At 41.7% G+C, this 22,694-nt stretch overlaps 1 protein-coding gene across 2 annotated transcripts in view; it reads left to right on the forward strand.

Moving 5' to 3' along the window:
• LOC127049208 (MFS-type transporter SLC18B1-like) overlaps window positions 1-13,743 on the forward strand; it is a 38,414-nt gene extending 24,671 nt beyond the window's left edge. For both annotated transcript variants that reach the window (XM_050949769.1, XM_050949771.1), the window contains exons 8-14: window positions 2,322-2,423; window positions 4,070-4,161; window positions 5,476-5,571; window positions 6,542-6,616; window positions 13,180-13,273; window positions 13,376-13,425; window positions 13,677-13,743. In XM_050949769.1, coding sequence (XP_050805726.1) covers window positions 2,322-2,423; window positions 4,070-4,161; window positions 5,476-5,571; window positions 6,542-6,616; window positions 13,180-13,273; window positions 13,376-13,425; window positions 13,677-13,743 — 576 coding nt within the window. The remainder of the gene's footprint in view (window positions 1-2,321; window positions 2,424-4,069; window positions 4,162-5,475; window positions 5,572-6,541; window positions 6,617-13,179; window positions 13,274-13,375; window positions 13,426-13,676) is intronic.
• Window positions 13,744-22,694: the final 8,951 nt, after the last annotated feature.

Genomic DNA, 22,694 nt, shown 5'->3' on the forward strand with positions numbered 1-22,694 from the left:
ACAATGGAACCCAGGCAGACCCATCATACCTAGCCATGGCACTCTTACTGAAGGAATATCCAGACTCATAGACACCATCCTCAAACCACTCACCACACAAAAGGTCAGCTTCATCCAGGACACATGAAACTTCCTGCAGAAACTCTGCAATATTAAGAAGCTCCATCAAAACACCATCCTTGCCACCATGAATGTCACTCCTCTATACCAACATTCTTCACAATGACAGCATCACTGCCTACCTCAAATATCTACAAGACAATGATCAACACTCAGATATCCACCCCAAACATATCACCAAACTCATCTATTTCATCCTCACCCATAACCATTTCACATTCAACAACAAACAGTTTGTTCAAAGCATGGAGACAGCCATGGGTATTAGGATGGCTCCCCAATATGCCAACCTCTTCATGGGCCACCTTGAGGAAGAATTTCTGGACAAATGCACCATGAAACCGTTGTACCAAAGATATATGGATGACATTTTCATCTTCTCAACAGATGACCTAAACTCCCTCAGATTTCCACCACAACTTCAACAAACCACCACCCATCCACTAAATTCTCTCTCGAATGCTCCCCCACCACCATCAATTTCCTGGAGAACACAATCAGCTTCAACAATGGATCCCTACAGAAAACTGTACACAAGAAACTCACGTATCATCACACTTGACTTCACAGATCCAGTAACTACCCCAAACACACCATGCTGGGCACTGATACCACAGAATATGCTTTTGAGGAGAAAGTCTGGGATACATATCTTACTACACTTAAAACTGCCTTCATCAGACACGGACACTACACCAGAGATGTTACATAGATTGCATTAGGGAACAGGCCACCTAAACACCCTGAAAGAACTTTCTTCAATATGGAAATAACACTGTCTCTGACTGCACAACCCTAGTTGTCACCGATCATCCCATACTGCTATCAATTAAATAATTACAACCCATACTCGGTGGGGACCCCATCCTGAAAGAAATCTTTCCTAAATCCCCTCTTTTGCCCTTGAAACAACCCCTTACCTCTCCAAATTCATCATCAGAAGTAAGCTCTCCACAGACCAGAACCCACCAGCTCCTGCCATAACAGAAGCAAAACCTGAAGTTATATCACTATAGCTACAATGATCAATACCCCCCACAATGCACCCTTCAAGATCCATGAGTCCTACACATGCCTATCACATGTGGTGTACCTCATTGAGTGAGTGCACTATATTCTCCAATAAATAACTAATAACCAGACAGTTGTCATTCTCTCAGATAACTCTCAAAGAAAAATGATGAAAGACAAAAACACCATATCACTGGTGTTTGAACACTTTTTTTTTTCCTGAAACAATCACTTCATATCTGACTTCTCAGTCCTTCTCCTCAAAGGAAAACTGCACAACACTTTCAAAAGACAAGCCTGGGAGCTTAAATTCATAACTTTGCTAGACACTAAAATCATGGTTTTAATAAAGGCGTAGGATTTATGGTTTATTACAACAATTTGTAACCCACTACCCCACCTTTTTTGTCCTATGAGCAGGGTGTTAATGAGCCACTTCACCTTAGGTGGACCCGTAGCATATATGCTAACTACTTATGCTAAACAATCTGTTCCATACCTTGTATCTAGCTGTGACACTTTGAGAACCTTCCCAAGACCTGGAGAAGAGCTCTGTGTAACTCAAAAGCTTGTTTGTTTTTTTTTCATCAACAGAAGGTGGTTCAATAAAAGATATTGCCTCGCCCACCTTGTGTCTCTCATATCTTGGAACCAACATGGCTCCAACAACACCTCTGTTTGCAGTGGTTTTTTTTTTTTACTTTTTTTTTTTTTTTTTTTAAGAAATCAAATCACTAATTTTTTCCAGTTTAAAAGCCATCTTAAAGGGAAATCATGCTGTTAAATAAATTCCCCTAGTAGGAAGGTACAAATGCTGTAGTATTCTACTATTAATAAAACTAAAAACTGGAGGAGATATAAACACTAGAGCCACTTGTACTGAACTCTGAGATCTAGATTTTAAACACCTCAGATTCTGAGCTGTTAAAATGCAGCCTTCTGAATTGGGGGCAAATCTGTCAGCTTTTGAGATTAGACTTGAACCATGCGTGTCTGTGGAGTAATGGAACCTGATGAATTGAAGAGATTTCGGGTAAGGGGGAACCCCAAAACTACTGCTGATACACAAGTATTAAAAAATATTTCATAAGGAAGTTTGTTATTGGCTTCAGCCACTTAGCCTAAAATGTGATTGTTATGGAATACTTCAATCATTCTGTGCTTTTTTTTTTTTTAACTTTATTTTACAGTTCAAATTACCGGCTGGTTATGTGGGTTTAGTATTTCTAGCTTTGGCACTCTCCTACTCCCTGTCTTCACCATTACTTGGGCTTCTAAGTGATAAAATGCCAGTGAGTAAAATCTCTTATTGCTTGTATAGTGTCATATGTACATGACTAGCTTAAATATGCACAGTAAAAAGCAGAGAAGTCTCTTTTCTGAAGTCTTAGACCAGGACCCCAATTCTGCAAAGGGATGCATCTGCCCAGGCCTTTGTACCTGCTTGGAGTCCCATTTTCTTAAAGTCAGTGGATCCCTTCATAGGATCTTGGGCTACATTAAGATCACAAATACACTTGTTCATTATCTTTACTATTTCTATGTACATTATAGCTTATATACATCTGGATTTTTAGATGGGCTAAATGCATGGTCGGCCTCTTAGATGTAAAGAAAGGGGGGTGGGGGGAGAGATTGAGCATTGGCCTGCTAAACCCAGGGTTGTGAGTTCAATCCTTGAAGGGGCCACCTAGGGATATGGGGCAAAATCAGTACTTGGTCCTGCTAGTGAATGACCCTTCAAGGTTTCTTCCAGTTCTATGAGATAGGTATATCACTACTCCAGGTAGAGCTGGAACTGGGGGGAGAGAGGGTGTGAGGTGGTGAACAAGCTATCAGGATTTTTGCCCCTCCTTCTGGACAAATGTGCTGGCCAGCTGTATCTTCACACTCTTAATGAAAAACTCACTATAGGAATATTTCAAATAAGCTCTGTATATGTGTGGACTAGGAGGCTTTGGTGATACAGCCTTTTACCTTTGGAGATCTTTGTTCAAGCTTTATCTGATCACAAGTGCAAATGTCTGTTTATTTTGACATAGTATGTGTCACTTTTTTGCCATTTACCAGTGACCACCAATTATGTAGCGAAAAGACAATAGGAAAAGCAGAAACCTTGAATATCCAAAATTAGGTGCGTGGCCAACTCTGTATGGCAGCAAGCACTTGACAGTAGTGGGAGCCGTTAATGTCACATCAGCATCACAAGCAAACTTACTTTTCAGCAGTATTTTTTTATTTTATTTATTTATTTTTATTTTGAAGAAGTCCTGAATCATACTGCTGGTGAAAACCAAGCTTTGGGCATCTGGTAGCAGAGTCTGTTTGCAGTAGGGTCACAGTGGCTTGAAATACCATCACCACCTGATTTGTCATCTGAAAGCTTCCTGATGCAATCCCCACAGTAGGCAGTACTTGCCAGGGAGTGGGCATGAGATAAGAAATGTACTGATCAGTGCCTCTCCCATACATCCGCCTATGGAGCCTCAGTCAGAATGTAAAGGAGTTTTCCGCAGGGACCACTTTTTTAAAAGCTTCATTGGGCATTGAGGTAATCCAGTCAAACTTTTAAATTTGCCTCTGTTACCTGTCATATCTCAGCATCTTCTTACACTGGGAGTAGGAGATACTGTGTTGCCATAACTAATGCTGAGTGGCAAATGTTAAGTGTAAGGATTCGTACTCTGTTGTGATGGGTAGAGAATATTAACTTTCTCTAGAAAATTATTGTTCTAAATCCCACTCCTTGCTTTCACCCCCAAGAGGTTTGAGCTGCTCCTGAAGGAAGGGAAATGCATCTGAACGAGTCCCAACTATGTTCCTTTCCCTGGTGGGTTTGAAGTGCCTTAACCACATTATTTTTGCGTATGTGCTAGTTTGGCAGATAAGAGTTCGGTTGAGTTTGAATTTCTTCAGACCTGTGATTTCTCTTTCACAGCATCTAAGGAAATGGTTGTTGGTCTTTGGAGGCTTACTGACAGCACTGTCGTTTTTCCTGTTAGGACCTGCTCCCATCTTGCACATTGAAAGGTACAGTTTACTGCCTTTTATCTCAAACTATCTAGTGAGCTTTCCCCATTAATTGGCATTCTGTCTAATTATGTTGCCATTCAATGCGAGAAGAGTTTATCTGCTGAGCTTTTGAAAAGAGGTACTGTTTTCCTTGCTCAAGGAGCAGAACACAAAGGTACCTCCAGATGGAAGCATCAGAATACTTACGTATGGTTATAATTAAAAAAAAATGACTAGAAGAAACTCGACTGTATTGCCCTGCAGCCTTTGCCTCTTCAGAGTTGTATCTGCTCACTTTAGTCTGTGTTTGGGGCAGAGAATAATAAAGGTTAGTTTTATTACTGGTAAGTCCTCCAGGACCAAGATGGCTGTGGGAGAGTGAAGTGACTTATTTTTGTTAGATCTTGGGATGCATAAACTACAGTTATGTCTTCAAGAGTGGGGTATGGATGGGCGGGGGGAAGAGGGATCTCGCTGAGAGCCATCTTGATGTCTTATCCAAGGGGAGATGGGTACTGTGGCTTTTTTTACCTCAATGTAGCTAGGTTAGGTAAACACTATAGGCCGCATTTTGTATTTAATTACACTAAAATAAAAAAACTACAGTGCTTGTCTCTCCTTGGATATTTATGACATTGAAATACCTCTCAATGGAAAATCATTGCCCAAAAAAAGCAAAGAAAGTCTGTGTTCCGTTTGTAAAGCCACCTGTGCTACCCCTATTGTCTTCCAATTATATACTCTGTTAAACTTTTGTGAAATGACACTGATGGCAAGGATTGCTAAGGTGTAGAGCTGATTAATTTTTTTCCCCTAACTTTTGAAGAACATAACCAATTTCAAACATTTTGGAAGGAGGGGTGAGTGGGGAAGAAACTTCAGAAAGTAGCTTAGAGGGTGAAAAAAACCTACATCTCTACACTGATGTAACTGTGGACTGCAGAATGGTTAGTGTTGTGAAACAAAGACCATATCTTGGATTTAACAACCCCAGGATAAATTTTCAGGGTCTGCAGTTGGTAAAACTATTCTCTGTTTATAAACTGAGCTCCCTGCTTAAGGAAATAATTGATGCAACAGACATGGAATCACATAATTTTTTATTTTTCACAAAGTTCATTTTTCAAATTGAAGCTGCACTCTTAAATCTCTTATGTCAAAACATGCAGGGCTATTTACTAGATGGTTTTAAATGAATATTCTAGCTAATGATGGTTCGAAGGGAAAACTAATCTCTGAATCATGGAGAACTGGTGTAACAGTCCTAATTAACAAAAGTAAAGTTTATTTTAAGGAAGTTTTACACCATTCCTTTCAATGTTTATTTTGCAGCAAACTCTGGATGTTTGTCCTAATGCTGGTTTTATATGGCTTTTCCTTTGGGATGTCTTGTATTCCACTGTTTCCTGAGATGCTAAGTTGTGCTTAGTAAGTAATTCTGTCTGTTTATATTCCTACTAATATTTGGAAGCTCTGCAAACAATTTCCAGCCACCTTTTTCATTCTCTGAGAGAGAGGGATGGGGAAACTAATTATTCATCTGAGCCTGAGATGTTGGGTGAACCTTTTAAAAAAAAAAAAAGTGACTTAGCCACTTGACAAGTGGCTATTCTTGCCCCCCTCCTCTCCTCCCCAAATGAGCTGGCCTTCTACATCACTTACGCACTTCTGAATTTTATCTATTGGTCAGGTGTGTCTGACAACCTCAATATAGTCATGGGGTCCAGCTGGTTTTAGTAGTTTGCATAGCAACCCATAACACTAGTGTGTGTGGGTGTGTGTTGTGGGGTGTGTTTTTTTTTTTTTTTAAGGGGACTCATTTCAGGTCATTGGAAGGGTTAATATCCAGTGAATATCATTGTCTCTCTGGGAGACATTACAGTAACAGTTGTATCAGCAGGAGTCAGGATTACTTTAAATGAAGTTTCCCATTTTCCATGCTGCTTGCTCATAGTGGGCTGAAGTCCTCTTAGTTCCATGTTTAGGCAACATGTATTTCTCCTTGGAACCAAGGGCTTCCCCTTTTTCAGATGCATTTCTCAGCTTTCCTTCTCCTATGCCCCATCACAGACTGACTATGTATGACATGGATATCCAGTTATCACAGTCTCAAAGGTGATTTATGCAGTAGTGCTGGGAATCCCACTCAACATTGTCCTTTTCTTCCTTCTCCTAGGGAGGTGGTGCCAGATGGCTTAATAGGCAAGACAAGGGGCAGAAAGTTGTAGATCCTCTGTGCAGACAAACTTCTCTGTGCTGTAGTCGATGTACTTGTGTGTATTTTTATGTGGTTCATGTTTCCCTGTGGGGGGGGACATTCCCCACCTCCCCCAGGAATAGGGCACTTTAAACGGAAAGAAGCATACTTAGTGGAAATAACCTGTCTGTCTTTCTCCAGTGAGAATGGATTCGAGCAGGGGTTAAGTGCATTAGGACTGGTGTCTGGGCTCTGTGGTGCAATGTGGTCACTTGGGTAGGTACCCAATCATGCTCTATAAACTTCTGGTGTTTTGGTTGCTCTGTGTTTACTATAATGTTGCTGGGCTGCTTAAGTGGGTAAAAGAACTGGCTTGCCCTTTAGCCCCTTCCCCTCCTCCCCCTCTGGCCAAGTATGGCTCTTCGATGTCCTACCTCAATAGTCTGTGCTCTCAGGACCCCTTAAGAATGCCACACAGTCCAAAAGTATAACATGAAATTCCCCTGCTGAAGTTCTACTTCATGAAGTCCAAAGACTTGAAATAAAGTCTCTCTTGCCCAGATTCAAAATAAAGCCTCCTGGGCCTGCAGTCTCTGTCCCCTCAGGTTCAGGGGTTGCATAGCCCTCTTTCTTCGGGGGTGGGGACTCTGTGCTTTCAGGCTCCCAGTAGCTTCCTTCAGGGACCCTTTCACTTGCTCCCTGTGTAATTTTCTCCTTTCTTTCCCTGTGTTGGAAGAGATCCATGGGTAGCCCTTCCCCATCTCCTGTTGTCCAGATACCTCTCTTCTTAAGCCTGGTTGGGCAGCAGGTAGTCAGTCACAGGTGCACTGGACCCTGCTCCCTCTTAAAGGGGCCAGTCTCCAAGTGACACATTGATGATGAAAAATCACTTAACTTTTACCTCTGTCATTGTGTTAACCTTGGACCAAAGGCTCATTACTAAACTGCCGCCAGGTGGGCATGTTCTGCAGCGATTCAAAATGTGCAGGAAAGGGATAGCAGGACAGAATCTGAACTAATCTTCCTTGAGATGGTGGTGTCTTTCACATCAAGAAATGATTGTTAGTGACTAAGTCTGGGTGAGCCTGCAGTTCCCCTCTGTGTGGTTACTTCTTGGCTATCAAAACTCTTGGCGTGTGCTAGCTTAGACAGTGACAATGAACCTCCCAATAGTGCAAGGAGGGACACTTGTGCCTGAGATGAAGAACATAGTGACATTCCTATCACTACTCCCAATTTCTACCCTCTGTCTCCCCTTCCACTCTCCTGTCAATTGCCACCTTTCCCCCTTCATTGTCTGAACAGTTTGATGTGTGGATAATTTGGCATTTTGAGGTAGGTGGTGTGTGTGTGTGTGTGTGTGTTCAGGGCTGGCTCCAGACCAATGGTGCCCCAGGCAAGGAGTGCCTTTGGTGCTCCTCCCTGCCATTTGTTAAAACTTTGAATACCTTTTTTGCATTTGTAGCCCATTTCATGACTTTGCGCAATTTGGATGCATGATTTATCCCTGTCATATAAGACTATCAATTTGCATGCTAGGATCTGTAAATCTACATTTATTCATGCCATATATGACCGTAAAAAAATTCCTCTAAGCTTATAGAAACTTAATTTTAAGAATAACTGAAGTGTTCTAACATCACAAAATTGAACTGTGCACCAACATTGGGTGGAGCAGTATTAATTAGTGTTGCAGTAGGTGACAGCCTTAGAATGTTAACCCTAATCCTTTAGTTCAAAAGGTCGCTTTTCTTGCCTTTGCCCTCATAAGCTGAAGCACAACGTCAGAGATCCAAAGACTGGCAATGGCATTTTCAAGCAATGAAATAGCAAGCAATGTCAGTCTCTCATTGACTGTTGCTAAGGCAAAGATTTAGTCATGGGTATTTTTAGTAAAAGTCATGGACAGGTGACAGGCAATAAACAATAATTCATGGCCTATGACCTGTCCATGACTTATTCAGGGGTTTTTATATTAAAAAAAAAAAAACTCAGCAGTTCATGAGGCTCCGGGTGCTGCTGCTCTGGGAGCCACAGGACACCACTGCTGTGGGAGCCTGGGGACTGATGGCTAGCCCCTGCATTGGTCGTGGGGGCTGACTTCCCCCAACCACCCCCGCTTCAAGTCCCCGGGGACCACTGCTCAAACATTCCACAGAGCCTCCCCTGGGGACCACTGCTTGGGTCCAGCCACCCTGGAACTGCCTGAGCAGTGGCCTGTGTGGCTGGCTCCCTGGCCACTCTAGCAGTGCCTAGTTCAGCTGGCTGCAGGGCACCTGAGCAGCTGGCCCCGGGATCAGCTGCACCAGCCACTGCAGCTGCAAAAGTCACTGAGATCATGGAAAGTCATGGAATTTGTGACTTCTGCAACCTCTGACAAAATCGCAGCCTTAGCCATCATTGATAAAAGATACGTTTTAATGAGCCTGAGCTTCAAAAAGCTGTGCTTACCATTTGCGACTGTGATGGGTAGCGTGAGCAGAATCCTCAAAGCTATCCACACATTAGGAAAAGTATCCTTCAGCTTTGCATCATGAATGAATTGGAGAACTTGGAGTGGAAAGCGGTTCACATGTTGCAAAATGTGATGGATGTTGTACAATTCGACACAGAGGTCTTTATCATTGACATCCGAACATTTCCCCGTGTGTCAGCTTCCAGTGAAGGGCTGTACAATTGTTCGAGTGTTTTGTTTAGCTGTCCACCAGCAGCTTACTAAGAGCATACAAAAAACCCCAGGTCTTTTCATGGTACTTCATTTGTCCAAACCTTTCTCTGATGGACACTTGAGCAGCATCAATGAGTGAGCAAAAAAACCTCCCTTCTGAATTTTTTTCTTCTGAGCTTCCCATCACTTCACCTCTCCCCTTGTAACCAAACTCTCTCTCTTCCTCCAATGAATAAGAGTTTCCTTGAAGAAAGGCCCAACTCCTAAATTTTCTGCCATTTCTCTGGCAGCAGTGATGGGACCTTCAAATCCATTGCCTCTGTAGGCCACAATGAAATCATAGCAGCTTTTAGTCAAAGTAGCGGCAGTTGTGATGTCCATTGACTGAGGTTTTTAATGCTTTGTTTACAATATTTACTTGGGACAGAATTGTGCTTTGACATGATATTGAGATCAGAAATTTGAAGTCGGTGATCCGGTTGGCCAGGTTTTGTGCCTAATGGCAGATTCCGGCCTCGGCTTTACTGGACTGCACCAGTTCTATCAGGGCATCGTAAACCTCAGTCACTTGGTAGCTTGCTGGCCTTATGCTGTCAATGTGACTCTCCCAATGAGTGTCACCTAGTGGCTTCAGGGTCAGATTTGTTATCTGTGAGGATCTTCCACCTGATAGTTGATGCTGAAAACAAGATGTATATCCTTTTGCAATACTCTGAATAGAGATACTGATTCTAAAGAAGATGATACTGCCTCTGACAGAACCAGATTGATGGCATGGCAGCCACAAGCCATGAAGAAAGCTCTTGGATTCAGTGCCAGGATCCTTGCCTGGACACCACTGTTTCTTCCCTTTATGTTCATGCTGTTGTCATAGCCTAGGCCAAGGCAATCCTGAAGCTTTATTTTATTCTCATTCAAAACATTCATAAACAGTTCTGTTAGGCTTTTTCCAGTTGAGTCATCCAGACTGGAAACAGATAGTGTTTCTTTTCTTGGATACAGCCATCCTTGTCAACAAATCTTACTGTAAATGATGTCTTTTTCTTGTGACAAATGTCCGGAGTGCAGTCTATTATTACAGCATAGTACTCTGCTTTATCAAGCCACATCAATATGTTATCAAGTCCCTTCCTTGCCATAAGGTCAATCAATTCATTTTGAACTGTTTTGCTGTGGTAATGGTCCATAGCTTCTTTACAAATTACTCGATATAGGTGTTCGCTCATGATATCATTGGAGCTCTACCAAACCGAGGAAATTGCTGTTAAGTTGTTCACTGAACATATCCTACAAGCCCCAGAAAGCCAAATTATTCTTTGAAGTAAATTGAGATCAGATGCTGAGGTTCCTCCAATGCTGGGTTTCTACATTTACTAATGTGCTAGTTTTCTGTGTATCTGTATTTATTCAGCTTGAGTCTGGACTTGACCTTCAACCATTTGGAGTTAGGCTGTAAAATGGCTGGGAGACTTTTTTTATGTTGCTTCAGAGCATAAGCTAAATTATGCTGGTAATTGTACCTGGAAAGCAGAAGCAATGATCTGGTTTTGTCAAATATGTTGCAACAAATAGAATACTTTGTTAGTTGTGTTTTGAATTGGCATGGGCTAGTTTACTCAGTTTCTCACCATTCTGGAGCACTCTTTCACAGTGTGACTTTGAGATGTGTCACTTCTGCTCGTTTACTGGAAACATCTCTTCAATTTTTCCTGGCCCATTCAAAATTGTACGATCAATATTGGCAGAGTTTAGAATTGCTGGCCATAAAATGGGATCTGATGTATCAATTTGCGGGGTGCAATTTTTCTCACTGCTGTTTCTGTCATCCATGCAAGGCTGATTCTTCTTTATCATTTCTCTCCTTTTCGTGTAAACCAGTTTTTTCTTTTCTTTCACATTACACTCCTTTTCATGCGAGCCACATTCTTCTTTGCTCTCCTTTATGCTGCCAGGAAAACTGGGCAATTCTCCATCACTTTCCTCACATTTCCATTTCTTATCTTCAGATAAATCTGTTAATTCCTTAGTAATAGGACTTCTATGATTTACATTTTATGCCTCAATTTATTTGCACTGGGATGATCGCTACTACCTAAAGCCTGGTCTATATTGATTTCTTTTAGGTATTTTTCCATCAAATTTACCCCTTGATGCAAAAAGCTCAGTAGCAATCTAGTTTGCTTCCTATACTGAGCTCCTGAAGGCTTCTTTTGGGGGCATCTTTTACTTTCTATGAGGGAAAACAGACAGTATTGGGGAGAGCAAAAGTCTATGTTCCACAGTCTTAGAAAGTCATCAAACATTATATGTTAAGCATGGCAAAAGAAGTAATAGTATTTCTTTTATATTGCTTAGATAGGGGTTTGATAGATACCTCTGGTCTCATTATTAGTCCTTTTTATTAGTTGCTACTTACACTCTTCAAGTCTTAAAATACAAGTACACTTTCACAGTAACACAATAAAACAAGGTTCACAATATTGCAGATGGATTCTCACTTCGCTTCATTTTTATATCTCACTGACTAGTGACACCCTGCCCCTTACATACTCATGAGGGCATGGCTGACAACATTCTAGGAGGTTCAAGGAAAATGTAGTTCTCAAAGTCTAGAGGGTTCCACAACGTTCTAGAAAGGTCCAGAACATTCTCAGAGGTTAAGTGAAAAATGAATCCACATGTGGAATACCTGAAACACTTTACTTGAAATGTTCTATTTTCCTTTTTTTGCCACTAACAAGAAAAACAGGACCCTTAGCCCAGTGTCCCAAGTCCAGCACCTCAAGCGGTTATCTAGGTTACCTGCCCCTGAATCTGCATGTATTTGGATAGAGAGGAGGGATTCCAGAGTTTCTCACCCAGTTGCTGCCACCAAGTGAGTGGAAGTTCAGGAAGACATTAGATATGCCACAGCCAGGGCTCTGCCCAACCTGCTTGTGTTGATAGCAGCACACAGGCAACAGCAGCACAAACCATAGCTTTGGGCAGCATTTTCTAGGATGTTAGTCTGCCCTGCTTTATCATCTGTATTCGCAGCTGATGGGATTTAATGGAACAAGAGTGGGATGCTCTCTGCTGAGTGACTGAAATGCTGACTGTCCTGCTTAGTGCAGGACAATTGGGAGCAATGCTGGGTATATGACAGCAGCCTGGTGGATGTAGTAAAGATATATATGTACCGTCCTCTCCTGTTACGAGTCTTTAGATCTCGTAAAAAGCTACTTCAGTTTACACAAAGTGAAGTTAATTGTGAACAAATAATAATGTTGTGCCACTGCATGAGAGTGATGCTGCACTCAGCTTTTTTGAAAAGCACAGTACACCAGAGCCGGCTCCAGGCACTGGCATTCCAAGCTAGTGCTTGGGGCGGCAATCTTCAAGGGGCGGCAGTCCCTGTTGTTTTGCCCCCAAACAGCGCACCGATTTGCCACCCCGGACGGCTGAGGCAGTCCTTGTGCCCTTAGGGCGGCAGGGGCAGTCTGTGTGCCGTTAGGGCGGCACGTGCGTTGCCGTGGTGTAGGCAATTTGTCAGCAACTTCTATATTTAGCTGTCCGCGGCGGCTTCAGCTAAACATAGAAGCTGCGGCCGAATTGCTGCTGCCGTGGATATGTGCCTGCCGCCCTAAGGGCACACTGACTGCCCCCGCCGCGGCGGCAATTTGGTGCACTGTTTGGGGTGGCAAAAAGTGTAGAGCCGGTCCTGGAGAGCACACTATTCACATGGAAATCAATGGACCTTGCAAGGTGCTCAGCACCTCAGAAAACCAGGCCCCTATATAAGTAGTTTAACTTTTTGAACATAAGGCCCCATTCCTGCATTGAGTTCTAGCACAGACCCTGGCATGGTCCCATTTAAATCACTGGGACTCTACATGGGCACAGGAGTCAACAGGACACAAGTCTGAAAACATAAGTTAGTTTATATTCTGCATAGCTTCCCCCCGCCCTCACTTCACAAAACCTCAGTTTGGTGCATGGACTACACTGACAGACTCTGTGTCAAACCACTCTTGCATGGGACTACTCCATAGATGTCTGCCAGCAGATGTGCCATCTGTACATAAGTTATAGATCTGAAACCTCTTGTCTCAACATATTGTGATAAAGAATCTTTTACCTGTGGATCTCTTCTCTTTGAGGTACCCATACTTCTTCTCTTCGATATTTTTAGAGGTTTTGTAGGACCAACATTAGGTGGATTCCTAAATGAGAGGCTGGGATTTGAATGGGCTGCCACCATACAAGGAGGATGGGCGTTATTAAGTGTAAGTAAAGCTAGTATTCTTGCTTATTGCTTTTATTGCAGACTGTGACTATAAAATATTACACAACTATTACAACTATAATAATTGGCCATTTCTTTAAAGGGACTAGCTATTGGAATATTCTATATCCTAGAAGCCTCACGAAGAAGAAGGTACTGCGGGATTTTTTTATTCTTCACATCCATTTCCAACCAGATTTAAATAGTTTTCATTAAGGAAAACACAAAATCAGCTTAGTCATGAAAGAGACTTTAAACACTTCTGGGGGCACAGACTACACCTGCATTTGTTTGGGGGGTTGTGTTTGTTTTTGTTAATGCTAGCATTATGTATTCAAAAAGTATCCAGAAGTTCTGTCTCACATATCTGCCTTTCCTTCTTTTCCCTTCTCCAACACTCACAGATCCAGCCTGCAGACTCCTCCAGGCACAAATGAAGAAAGAATTCACCTTGTGGCTAGTGAGACGTAGCCAGAAATATTTTTGGATCACTGTTCATTTTTTAGAGTTAACTTAATGATGAGAAGAGTGGACTTCACACACACAAACACGCAATACTGCATAATTCTAGAGCTGGGGGTGGGGATATCTTCCCATAATATACAATGAATTGTGGTTTATTTGTAACTGCAATATATTGCTCCAGGGCTGTTCTGAAACTTGGATATTAAATGTCAAATGAACTTCCTTTGGATGTTCCTGCTGTGCATTAGTTGAACTGGTAAATATTCGATGTCAGCCGGCTTATCTGTGTTCACTGTACAGTGTTCTGAAAAGCGGTTTTGCCCAATGTGAAAGAATTTTATTTCAGGATGTTCTACTTTTTTGTACTTGTATCTGCTGGGGACTATTCCAGATAGTCTGTCACTACCATATGTTTTTCTAATGTGTATTTTTCTTTTTTAAAGGGAAGATGATGGTTAAAAATATCATAACTGATAATACAAGATGATCAAAGGGAATTTTGAAATAATGAAGCAGTGAGCGTAATGCTCTGTTAAATAAAACCAATTAATTTCTTATTTCGAAATTCTGTGAATTTCTTTAGCCAAATGAGATTAAAAGTGAGGGTGGGAAGGAAGTCCACAATTTCCCATGTCATCCTAATGAACACAGGAGTGGGAAGGACAGGCTAAAGTGGAAGGGCTGAGTTTACACAGTGGGTGATGTTAAAGAAGTGTGGTGTTGGGCCTATTTAGACCAGGAATGAATTTGGCTTATGATGGAGATGGAGTTGGGTGGACTTAGGGTCTGTATTACTAGTGGATGCTAGTTGGGCCACTTACCTCTTTAATTATAGCAGAGTTTATATCTTCAATATATAAAAAATACATGAAAGATTCCCATCTCAAAATACTCTGAGCACTCTGCCTTCACTGTAAAGCACCATAGCTTGTATCAGGAGCACCCAGTGAGCTCCACCTCTTTAGAGTGCTGCTGTCATGATAAACCCCACCTCTACCACAGTCTTCCGCAAAGTCTTGGAGAAACAGGCTCTGAAGGCAATTAGGAGTGAGGAGAGTGAGTTCCAAACTCAAGGGGCTGCTGTTAATATCAACCTGCCAGCAGCATTTTTGGTGTATATCAAGAGGATTTTAAGCACTTTGGCTGATCACAACTGTTGCAATATTGAACTGGGAGAGGTGGCCCTTTCTCTTGGCTAAGGATTTTGGTATTATAGAAGCTGTGGGGGGTTTCCTGTCTCTTTTTAGGAGAGATTTTTGACACCCTTACTTGAAGAATGAGAGGAGTGGTTTTGGTGGTTCTCTAGCTTCTACTCTGAGGTCTTCTAGTGACATGGACATTCCTGATCTCTGGAATGGCACCTTCTCAGACTTAGACTCCCTGTCCCAAGCTATACTATCAACATGCAGCAATAACTAAACCATGTTTCAGTTTGGTTTGGATATTGCTTTGTAGTCGAGAGGGTGCCCAAGTGCTACTTGTATTATTATGTTTCTTTGTAAGGACCCTCTCACTAGAGCTGGTCAAAAACTTTTCAACAGAAGGAATTTTTTCCAATACTTTGTAATATTCTATGGAACAGAAATTCCAACTTTGACCAGCTTTTGCTTCTTCCCACGTAGTTCCTATTTTTGCCTTACTCTCTATGGGAAGCGTAGGGGAGCTCTTGCCATCCGCTTCAATGCAGTGCTCTCTCCCTCCCTTTAAAGGCACACTTGCAGCGTTTCCCATCGTGCATGCCAGACTATGAATCACACCAACTCTCTGGTTTATGTGCTTTGGGATCTGGGGTAGCTCAAATCCCTTGCATGCCTTTGCAAGAATTTGAGGTACCAGGATTGAAGTCAGAAGAAGTTGAATCCAAAGTTTAATCTAAATGCTAGAAGAGGATTGTCGGATGGTGGATTATGGGGCCAGTGGCAGGCTGGTCAGCTGGCTCATTATAATGAAACTAGTGATACCTTGTTTTCAGTATTATCTACTGGATCACCACTTGAAAATTAGGATGTTTTGTTCACCATTGTTCTGGCTGCTTAAGCATGCTGTCTCTCACCCTTCTCTGACCACTTGCCCTTGATATCCCTGTTTTATAGGCCATCAGGACTTTCTCCATCTTGGCATCATATAGCTCTTCCTGTTTCTAGGTGCCCATTGCAAACAATGATTTTTTTCAACCTAAATATTCTGAAATTGAGTTCTGAATGAGACTCTTTGGTGCAGGACAACTCTTACCTGTACACAGAAATTTTTCTAGTGGCTGTGGGTATAATTTCAGAACTCTCTAATTTTAAAACCCACCAACTGCTTCCAAAACTTTGACTTAATTTTCCACATCAGACGTGCTTGCATGAGACAGCTCTTCCCAGTACCCTGAGAAGCTTGGCTGACAGGATGTCGGATTTTTCGGAGATGTGTAATTTGCTTCCCCCAGGCAGTAAAGTGTAGTCAACGTACGTGACAGAGGGGCACTGCTGGCACATGATGGCAGATATCACATTGTTAGATGTGCAAGTGAACAACCCCTGATGGTGTGGTTAGGTAATATGATTGTGTCCCTTGACTAGATATATGGACAGAATTGGCACCAGGGTTTGTTGCAGGGTTTGGTTCCCAGGTTGGTATTTTTTGTTGTGTGGTGTGCAGTTGTTGGTGAGTCTTTCTTTCAGGTTGGGGGGGCTGTCTGTAAGTGAAGACTGGCCTGTCTCCCAAGGTGTGTGAGAGTGAGGGATTGTCCTTCAGGATAGGTTGTAGACTCTTGATGCACTGGAGAAGTTTTAGTTGGGGGCTGTAGGTGACGGCTAGTGACGTTCTGTTACTTTCTTTGTTGGGCCTGTCTTGTAGTAGGTGACTTCTCAGTACCCTTCTGGTTCTGTCAATCTGTTTCTTCACTTCACCAGGTCTAGCATTGAATTACCTTGTGTTGCAATATTTGTACATAAAACATCTTGTTGTTCATATGATATCAGGCAGTGGTTATATGAAGCCTTGCATTTAGGTGCAAAATTATTTGCAAATGTTTAGAAGAAGCTTATGCTATCTTAAGCATTTGATAAACAACAAAGGGTTTTCACCTGTAGGTGGAAAACATGGATTGGAAGTAACCAGTATCTTCTATAAAATATTTCCCACCATAAATGTTCTCCAAGTTTAAAGAATGAAGATTTTCGTGTACTTACAAATAAATAAATTTCAGTAAAGATATTTCTAGAATTCTTTCTTTCTTTAGGCCCGCTTTAGCTTTATTGCTCTGATAACAGTATGCTGGTCTGGATACCCTGTTATACTGACCAGAATGGGAACCTGAAGATTAGTTTGAAAGCTGAAACTGCTTGTTTTTGGTGGCTTTTAGGGCTGTCAAGAGATTTAAAAATAACCACAAGATCTAAACAATAAAAGAATACCATTTATTTAAATTTTTTTGGATGTTTTCTGCATTTTCAAATATATTGATTTCAATTACAACACAGAATACAAAGTGTACAGTGCTCATTTTATATTTTTGATTACAGGTATTTGTAGGGTGACCAGACGTCCTGATTTTATCGGGACAGTCCCAATATTTGCTTATTTGTCCCGCCTCCCGACCTACCTTCTTTCGGGATGCAAATTGTCCCAATATTTTGGCTCCACTCACAAGTGAAATGGAGCCTGGAAGAGGCTTGCGCCCCCTACTTCCCCCATTGGATCCCTCCCCAAATCCCTGCCCTGGCCCTGCCTCTTCCCCAAGCACGCTGTATTCCTCCTCCTCCTCCTCCTCCACACTCCCTCCCAGGCTTGCACTGATCAGCTGTATGGTGGTGCAAGCGCTGGAGGGAGGTGGAAACAGAGCGGAGGCATGCTGGTGCGGGGGGTGGGGCGTGGAGCTCCGGCGGCCATGTTTTTTGCTCTGGCCCGCGTCCCGATATTTCACCTGTGTGATCCGGTCACCCTAAGTATTTGCACTGCATGTGTTTTTGTTTTTTTTTTTTTTAAATCTTTCTTTCAATTCACCTAATACTAGTACTGTAGTGCAATCTCTTTATCATGAAAGTTGAACTTACAAATGTAGAATTATGTACAAAAAACGGTTTTATTTTTGAATGCAATCTAAAATCTTAGAGCCTGCAAGTCCACTCAGTCGTCTTTCTTGTTTAGCGAATTGCTCAGACAAACAAGTTTGTTTACATTTGCAGTAGATAATACTGCCCGGTTCTTGTTTCCAATGTCACCTGACAGTGAGAACAGGCATTCTCTTGGCACTGTTGTAGCCAGAATTGCAAGATATTTACGTGTCACATGCACTAAAGATTCATATGTCCCTTCATGCTTCAACCACTATTCCAGGAGACGTGCATCCATGCTGATGATGGGTTATGTTTGATAAGAATCCAAAGCAGTGCAGACAGACACAAGTTTATTTTTATTATCTGAGTCAGATATCACCAGCACAAGGTTGATCTTCTTTTTTTTTTTTTTTTTTTTTTTCTTTTTTGGTGGTTCAGGTTCTGGAGTTTCCGCATTGGAGTGTTGCTCTTTTAAAACTTCTAAAAGCATGGTGTACATCTCATCCCTCTCAGATTTTGGAAGGCACTTACGAGTCTTAAACCTTGGGTCCAGTGTTGTAACTCTCTTTAGAAATCTCACATTGGTACATTTTGTGTTTTGTCAAATCTGCAGTGAAAGTGGTGTTAAAATGAATATGTGCTGAGTCGTCATGTGAGACTGCTATAATGTTAAATATATGGCAGAATGTAGGTAAAACAGAGCAGGGGACTTACACTTTTCCCCCAAGGAGTTCAGTCACAAATTTAACTAATGACGTGTTTGTATGTGTGTTTTGCTTAACAAGCATCACCAGCATGGAAGGATGTCCTCTGGAATGGTGGCCGAAGCATGAACGGGCATATGAACGTTTAGTGTATCTGGTATGTAAATACTTTGCAATACTGGCTACAAAAATGCCATGCAAATACGTGTTCTCACTTTCTAGTGACGTGAATAAGAAGAGGGCAGCATTAGCTCCTGTAAATATAAACAAACTTGTTTGTCTGAGCAATTTGCTAAACAACAAGTAGGACTGAGGGGACTTGTAGAGTCTGAAGTTCTACATTATTTTGGTTTTGAGTGCAGTCATATAACAAAAATCGACTCTAAGTTTCACAATAGAGGTTGCACTACAGTACTTGTATGAGGTGAATTGAAATACTATATCATTTTTAGGCAAATATTTGTAATGAAAAATAATATGCACTTTGATTTCAGTTACAACATAAAATACAATATATATGAAAATGTAGAAAAAAATCCAATATATTTAATTAGTAGTGTTTAATTGCAATTTAATTGAGTTAATTGCATGAGTTAACTGTGATTAATCGACAGCCCTAGTGGCTTTATTAATATAAAACTATTCTGTTGCCCAGAATAGGCAGCTAAAGATCAGTATGGCCTGTTTTTTCATAAGTAATATGTTCTCAGTTAGCTGTAGTGTATGTATCATTTTAATCCTCTGTGCTACTTTAGCGTAGCTTGCTATGGGTGGTTTTAGTAATAAAACTATTTGTCTGGAATGGCCAGTGAAAGCTTGGTTTGCATGGGTTTTTTGTTAGTATTAGATTATTCTCACCTATTTTTGTATAATTTTTGGTCATCTGTGCAACTTCAGAACCTAACGTTCTGGGGCTTTTTTTGGTCTTAAATGGTTCTGGGCCCAAACAGGTTAACCAGTTCTCTTTACTAACATTGTTCTCAAGGTTGCCTAACTGTATCAGCTACAGTGTTTTTAAAATAAGTTTTATTTATTAAAATGTTGTTCTTAAGTGTTCCAGCCTTCAGCTTTCATCTCCTGCCGTTAAATCCTATTTGGCTTACTCATGCAAACGATCCTAATTCAGTAAATAAACTGATTTAAGGCAGAAGAATTTAGCCCAGCATGTATAAATTAGTAACAAGGTAAAGAGTAACCAGACCCTGCTATGATTCCCCCCCCCCTCCGACCCCCAACCTGTTTTTCTATTGAGCTGGCTAGCTAGCCATGAATTCACACTATTGGCTCTGCCATAGACTTGCTCTGTTTCTAAATCAGCACTGCAGTGTTTCTGCAGCTTTTGTCCCTGACTTCTATGTCAACAAAAAGGTCATTAAAATGGCACAGCATTACTTGTGCAGGTCTTCTGTCCTTTATGGTGTAAGACTTTTTCTAGATGTGGTAACTGTGTTGCACAATGTTGATTTCCTGTAACAGAATCCCTTGATTAAATAGGTAATGGAGGTTTCCAAAGCGAGGCAATCAGTTTTCTGATTTAGTCCCCTAGTCGTGCCCACACTTGCAGTCATTTTTGGGCAACTCCCAAGCTTCAAACATGGCCTGTTCCCAGCCTTATGTTTACATTGCAGCTTTTATTCTGCCTGTCCTTAAGGCGTGTATCTTGGATAGCTACATTGCAGCAGTATACGAGCACTTGATTATATTGTCAGAGGGCACCAAAATACCTGTTTCTCCTGAAGATGCTTTGATGCTGATGAATAAAAATATGGATGTTTTGAAAGGGGCCATCAGGACAGCAGTCCTGCAGGTATTGGCTATTCTGTACTTAGATGTATTTATTTAGGTGGAGGCTTTTTGTTTTAGCCTGTCTTGTCAGGGTGCATGTATCATTGCGCCTCCTGAAGATGGTATTTACAGCTGGGTCTTCGCAAGGGAAACCGTTTACTCTTATCTTGAAGACTTCCCAGATCCACAAGTAACTGGATTCCATGTAGAGACCCTGAAAGATATTGTCTGTAGTACTAAAAGGGGCAATGGTATGGTGGGAGAGGGGTAAAAATCTATATTCAGCAGTGAAGACCAATAACTTCATAGTGGCTTGTATAGCTCTAAAAAGTATAGGCTAATAATGAACATATGTCATCTGAAAAGTCTTTTGTGACTGGTTGCTTTCATGATTGTTTGGTTTCCCCCCACCCTCCACATAAAGTATAGTCCAGGGATCAGCAACCTCTGGCATGTGGCTCTCCAGGGTAAGCACCCTAGCAGGCCAGGCCAGTTTGTTTACCTGCTGCATCGGCAGGTTCGGACGACCGCGGCTCCCACTGGCCGCGGTTTGCCGTCCTAGGCCAATGAGGGTGGCAGGAAGCGGCGAGGGATGCGCTGGCCTCAGCTTCCTGTCACCCTCACTGGCCTGGGATGGCGAACAGCGGCCAGTGGGAGCCGCGGTCGGTTGAACCTGCTGATGCGGCAGGTAAACAAACTGGCCTGGCCTGCTAGGGTGCTTACCCTGGCGAGCCGCGTGCCAGAGGTTGCTGACCCCTGGAATAGTCTAAGTAAAATGGAGTAACTGATGTACTTTGTTGGGTCCAAAGCTTATTTGAAACAAAATATAAGGGCACTGCTTTTTCAATGAGTTCTGTGTAGGTTCTATGGCAAAACCAGGACCTAAGAGAGATTCACTACTACAATGCAGGAAACCTGCTCAAAGGGTGTGTTGTGTTTTTTCTTTTGTTTGTTTTGTTTTTAATTCTTTAATCTGTTTTTCTAAGATGAGGGAGTAGCTTCATTCTAATAGATATTAGGCTGCATTTAAGGGAAAATGGTTCCAATAACTATAAATCTTAGCACTAAAACAATAACAGTTTAAGAAAACACTACTGAACAAACAAATCTGTAAGAAGAATATCAGAGTTGAACTTGAAAGACTTCAAAGAAGGACTTTCAGACCTTCTAATGTCAGTTCCTTGCTTAAGTCATTCCTGTCTGTCCCATTGCACAGGTTACTAGAATTGGGGAAGGACTATAAAGTAAAAGAAGCTGTCAAATTGTTTTCTGTTATAACACTTGAAGTCCCACAAACACATGAGAATTGTGTCCTGTATTAGAAATGGTCATTAGAACTGCATTGAGCTCTGCAAGGTCCATGCTTCTTCCAGAGATATGGCAGAGACTAAAAAGCAGAGCATGGGACTATGGGAGTTATAAAAACAATGCAAAAATTTTGGATGGAACAAGCATTAGGGGATGGAGAAAATGGTGTAGGTCTCTCCTATCAGAGGCATTCTGCTTAGATAGATCTCTGTATACTAGATACTGACTTTCAAAGACTACAGATCCCATGGTGGGCGTCCTCTGGAACTGGACGGGTCAGAAACTGAGTTGCTGCTCCTTTTTGGAGTTTGGGCAAAGAAAAGCTGTGATGAAGCCCTTTTGTTGAATTGCAGGAGTTGAAGATATGTGACCAAGGTTAAGACTGAGCTACTGTTGACAACACGGTAGTGCTGGGCCCGAGCTCATGGACTCTTTCTTCCCAGCTAGGTGTTCAGAGCGGAAACTGGAGATTGTTGGTTGCACAAAAGAACTTAATTTGGCTCTCCGATGATTTGAGGAAAGAGTGAGTTGCCTTGAGGCTATGCTCTGTGTTTGAAGATACAGTGTTAAGGCTGTGTGGCTACATCTAAGTCTAATAAGAAAAGAGGGAGAGATTCATTGTATGATCAGATTCACAGGCTGTTGTATCAGAGAGCAATAATCTATATTACCAGCTATTGCTGTGCAATCTAAACTGGTCACAGTTCAAAATCACCTCACTCCTTTTTATTTCAACTGGATTGCCTTTGCCAGACTTGCAGAGCACTGGCGTGAACTCCAGCACACGAATGCACAAAAGAGAGCCCAGGACTATAAACTTAAGGGAGACTCCCCACTCAGGAATGGGGTGGATTTGTATATAATGCTGAGTGTTTGTTTGTTGGTTAGGTTTATGATGATGATGTTGAAATCTGCAGCCATTAGCCAAACTATAGATGGGCTACCTATTGACCTCTTACTGTTTATAATAACTAACCCTGCTTTAATCTACTGCATTTGCCATTGTATGTTGCTCGGATAACCCTTTAAATAAAATTTTGTATTTTGGGTGTTTGTTATCTGTAAAATATTTATACTTTTTTGTTTCTGGAGACAACTGAGGCATACTTGTAGGGGT

This window comes from Gopherus flavomarginatus, chromosome 4 (assembly GCF_025201925.1).
Source record: "Gopherus flavomarginatus isolate rGopFla2 chromosome 4, rGopFla2.mat.asm, whole genome shotgun sequence".
Lineage (NCBI taxonomy): Eukaryota > Metazoa > Chordata > Testudines > Testudinidae > Gopherus > Gopherus flavomarginatus.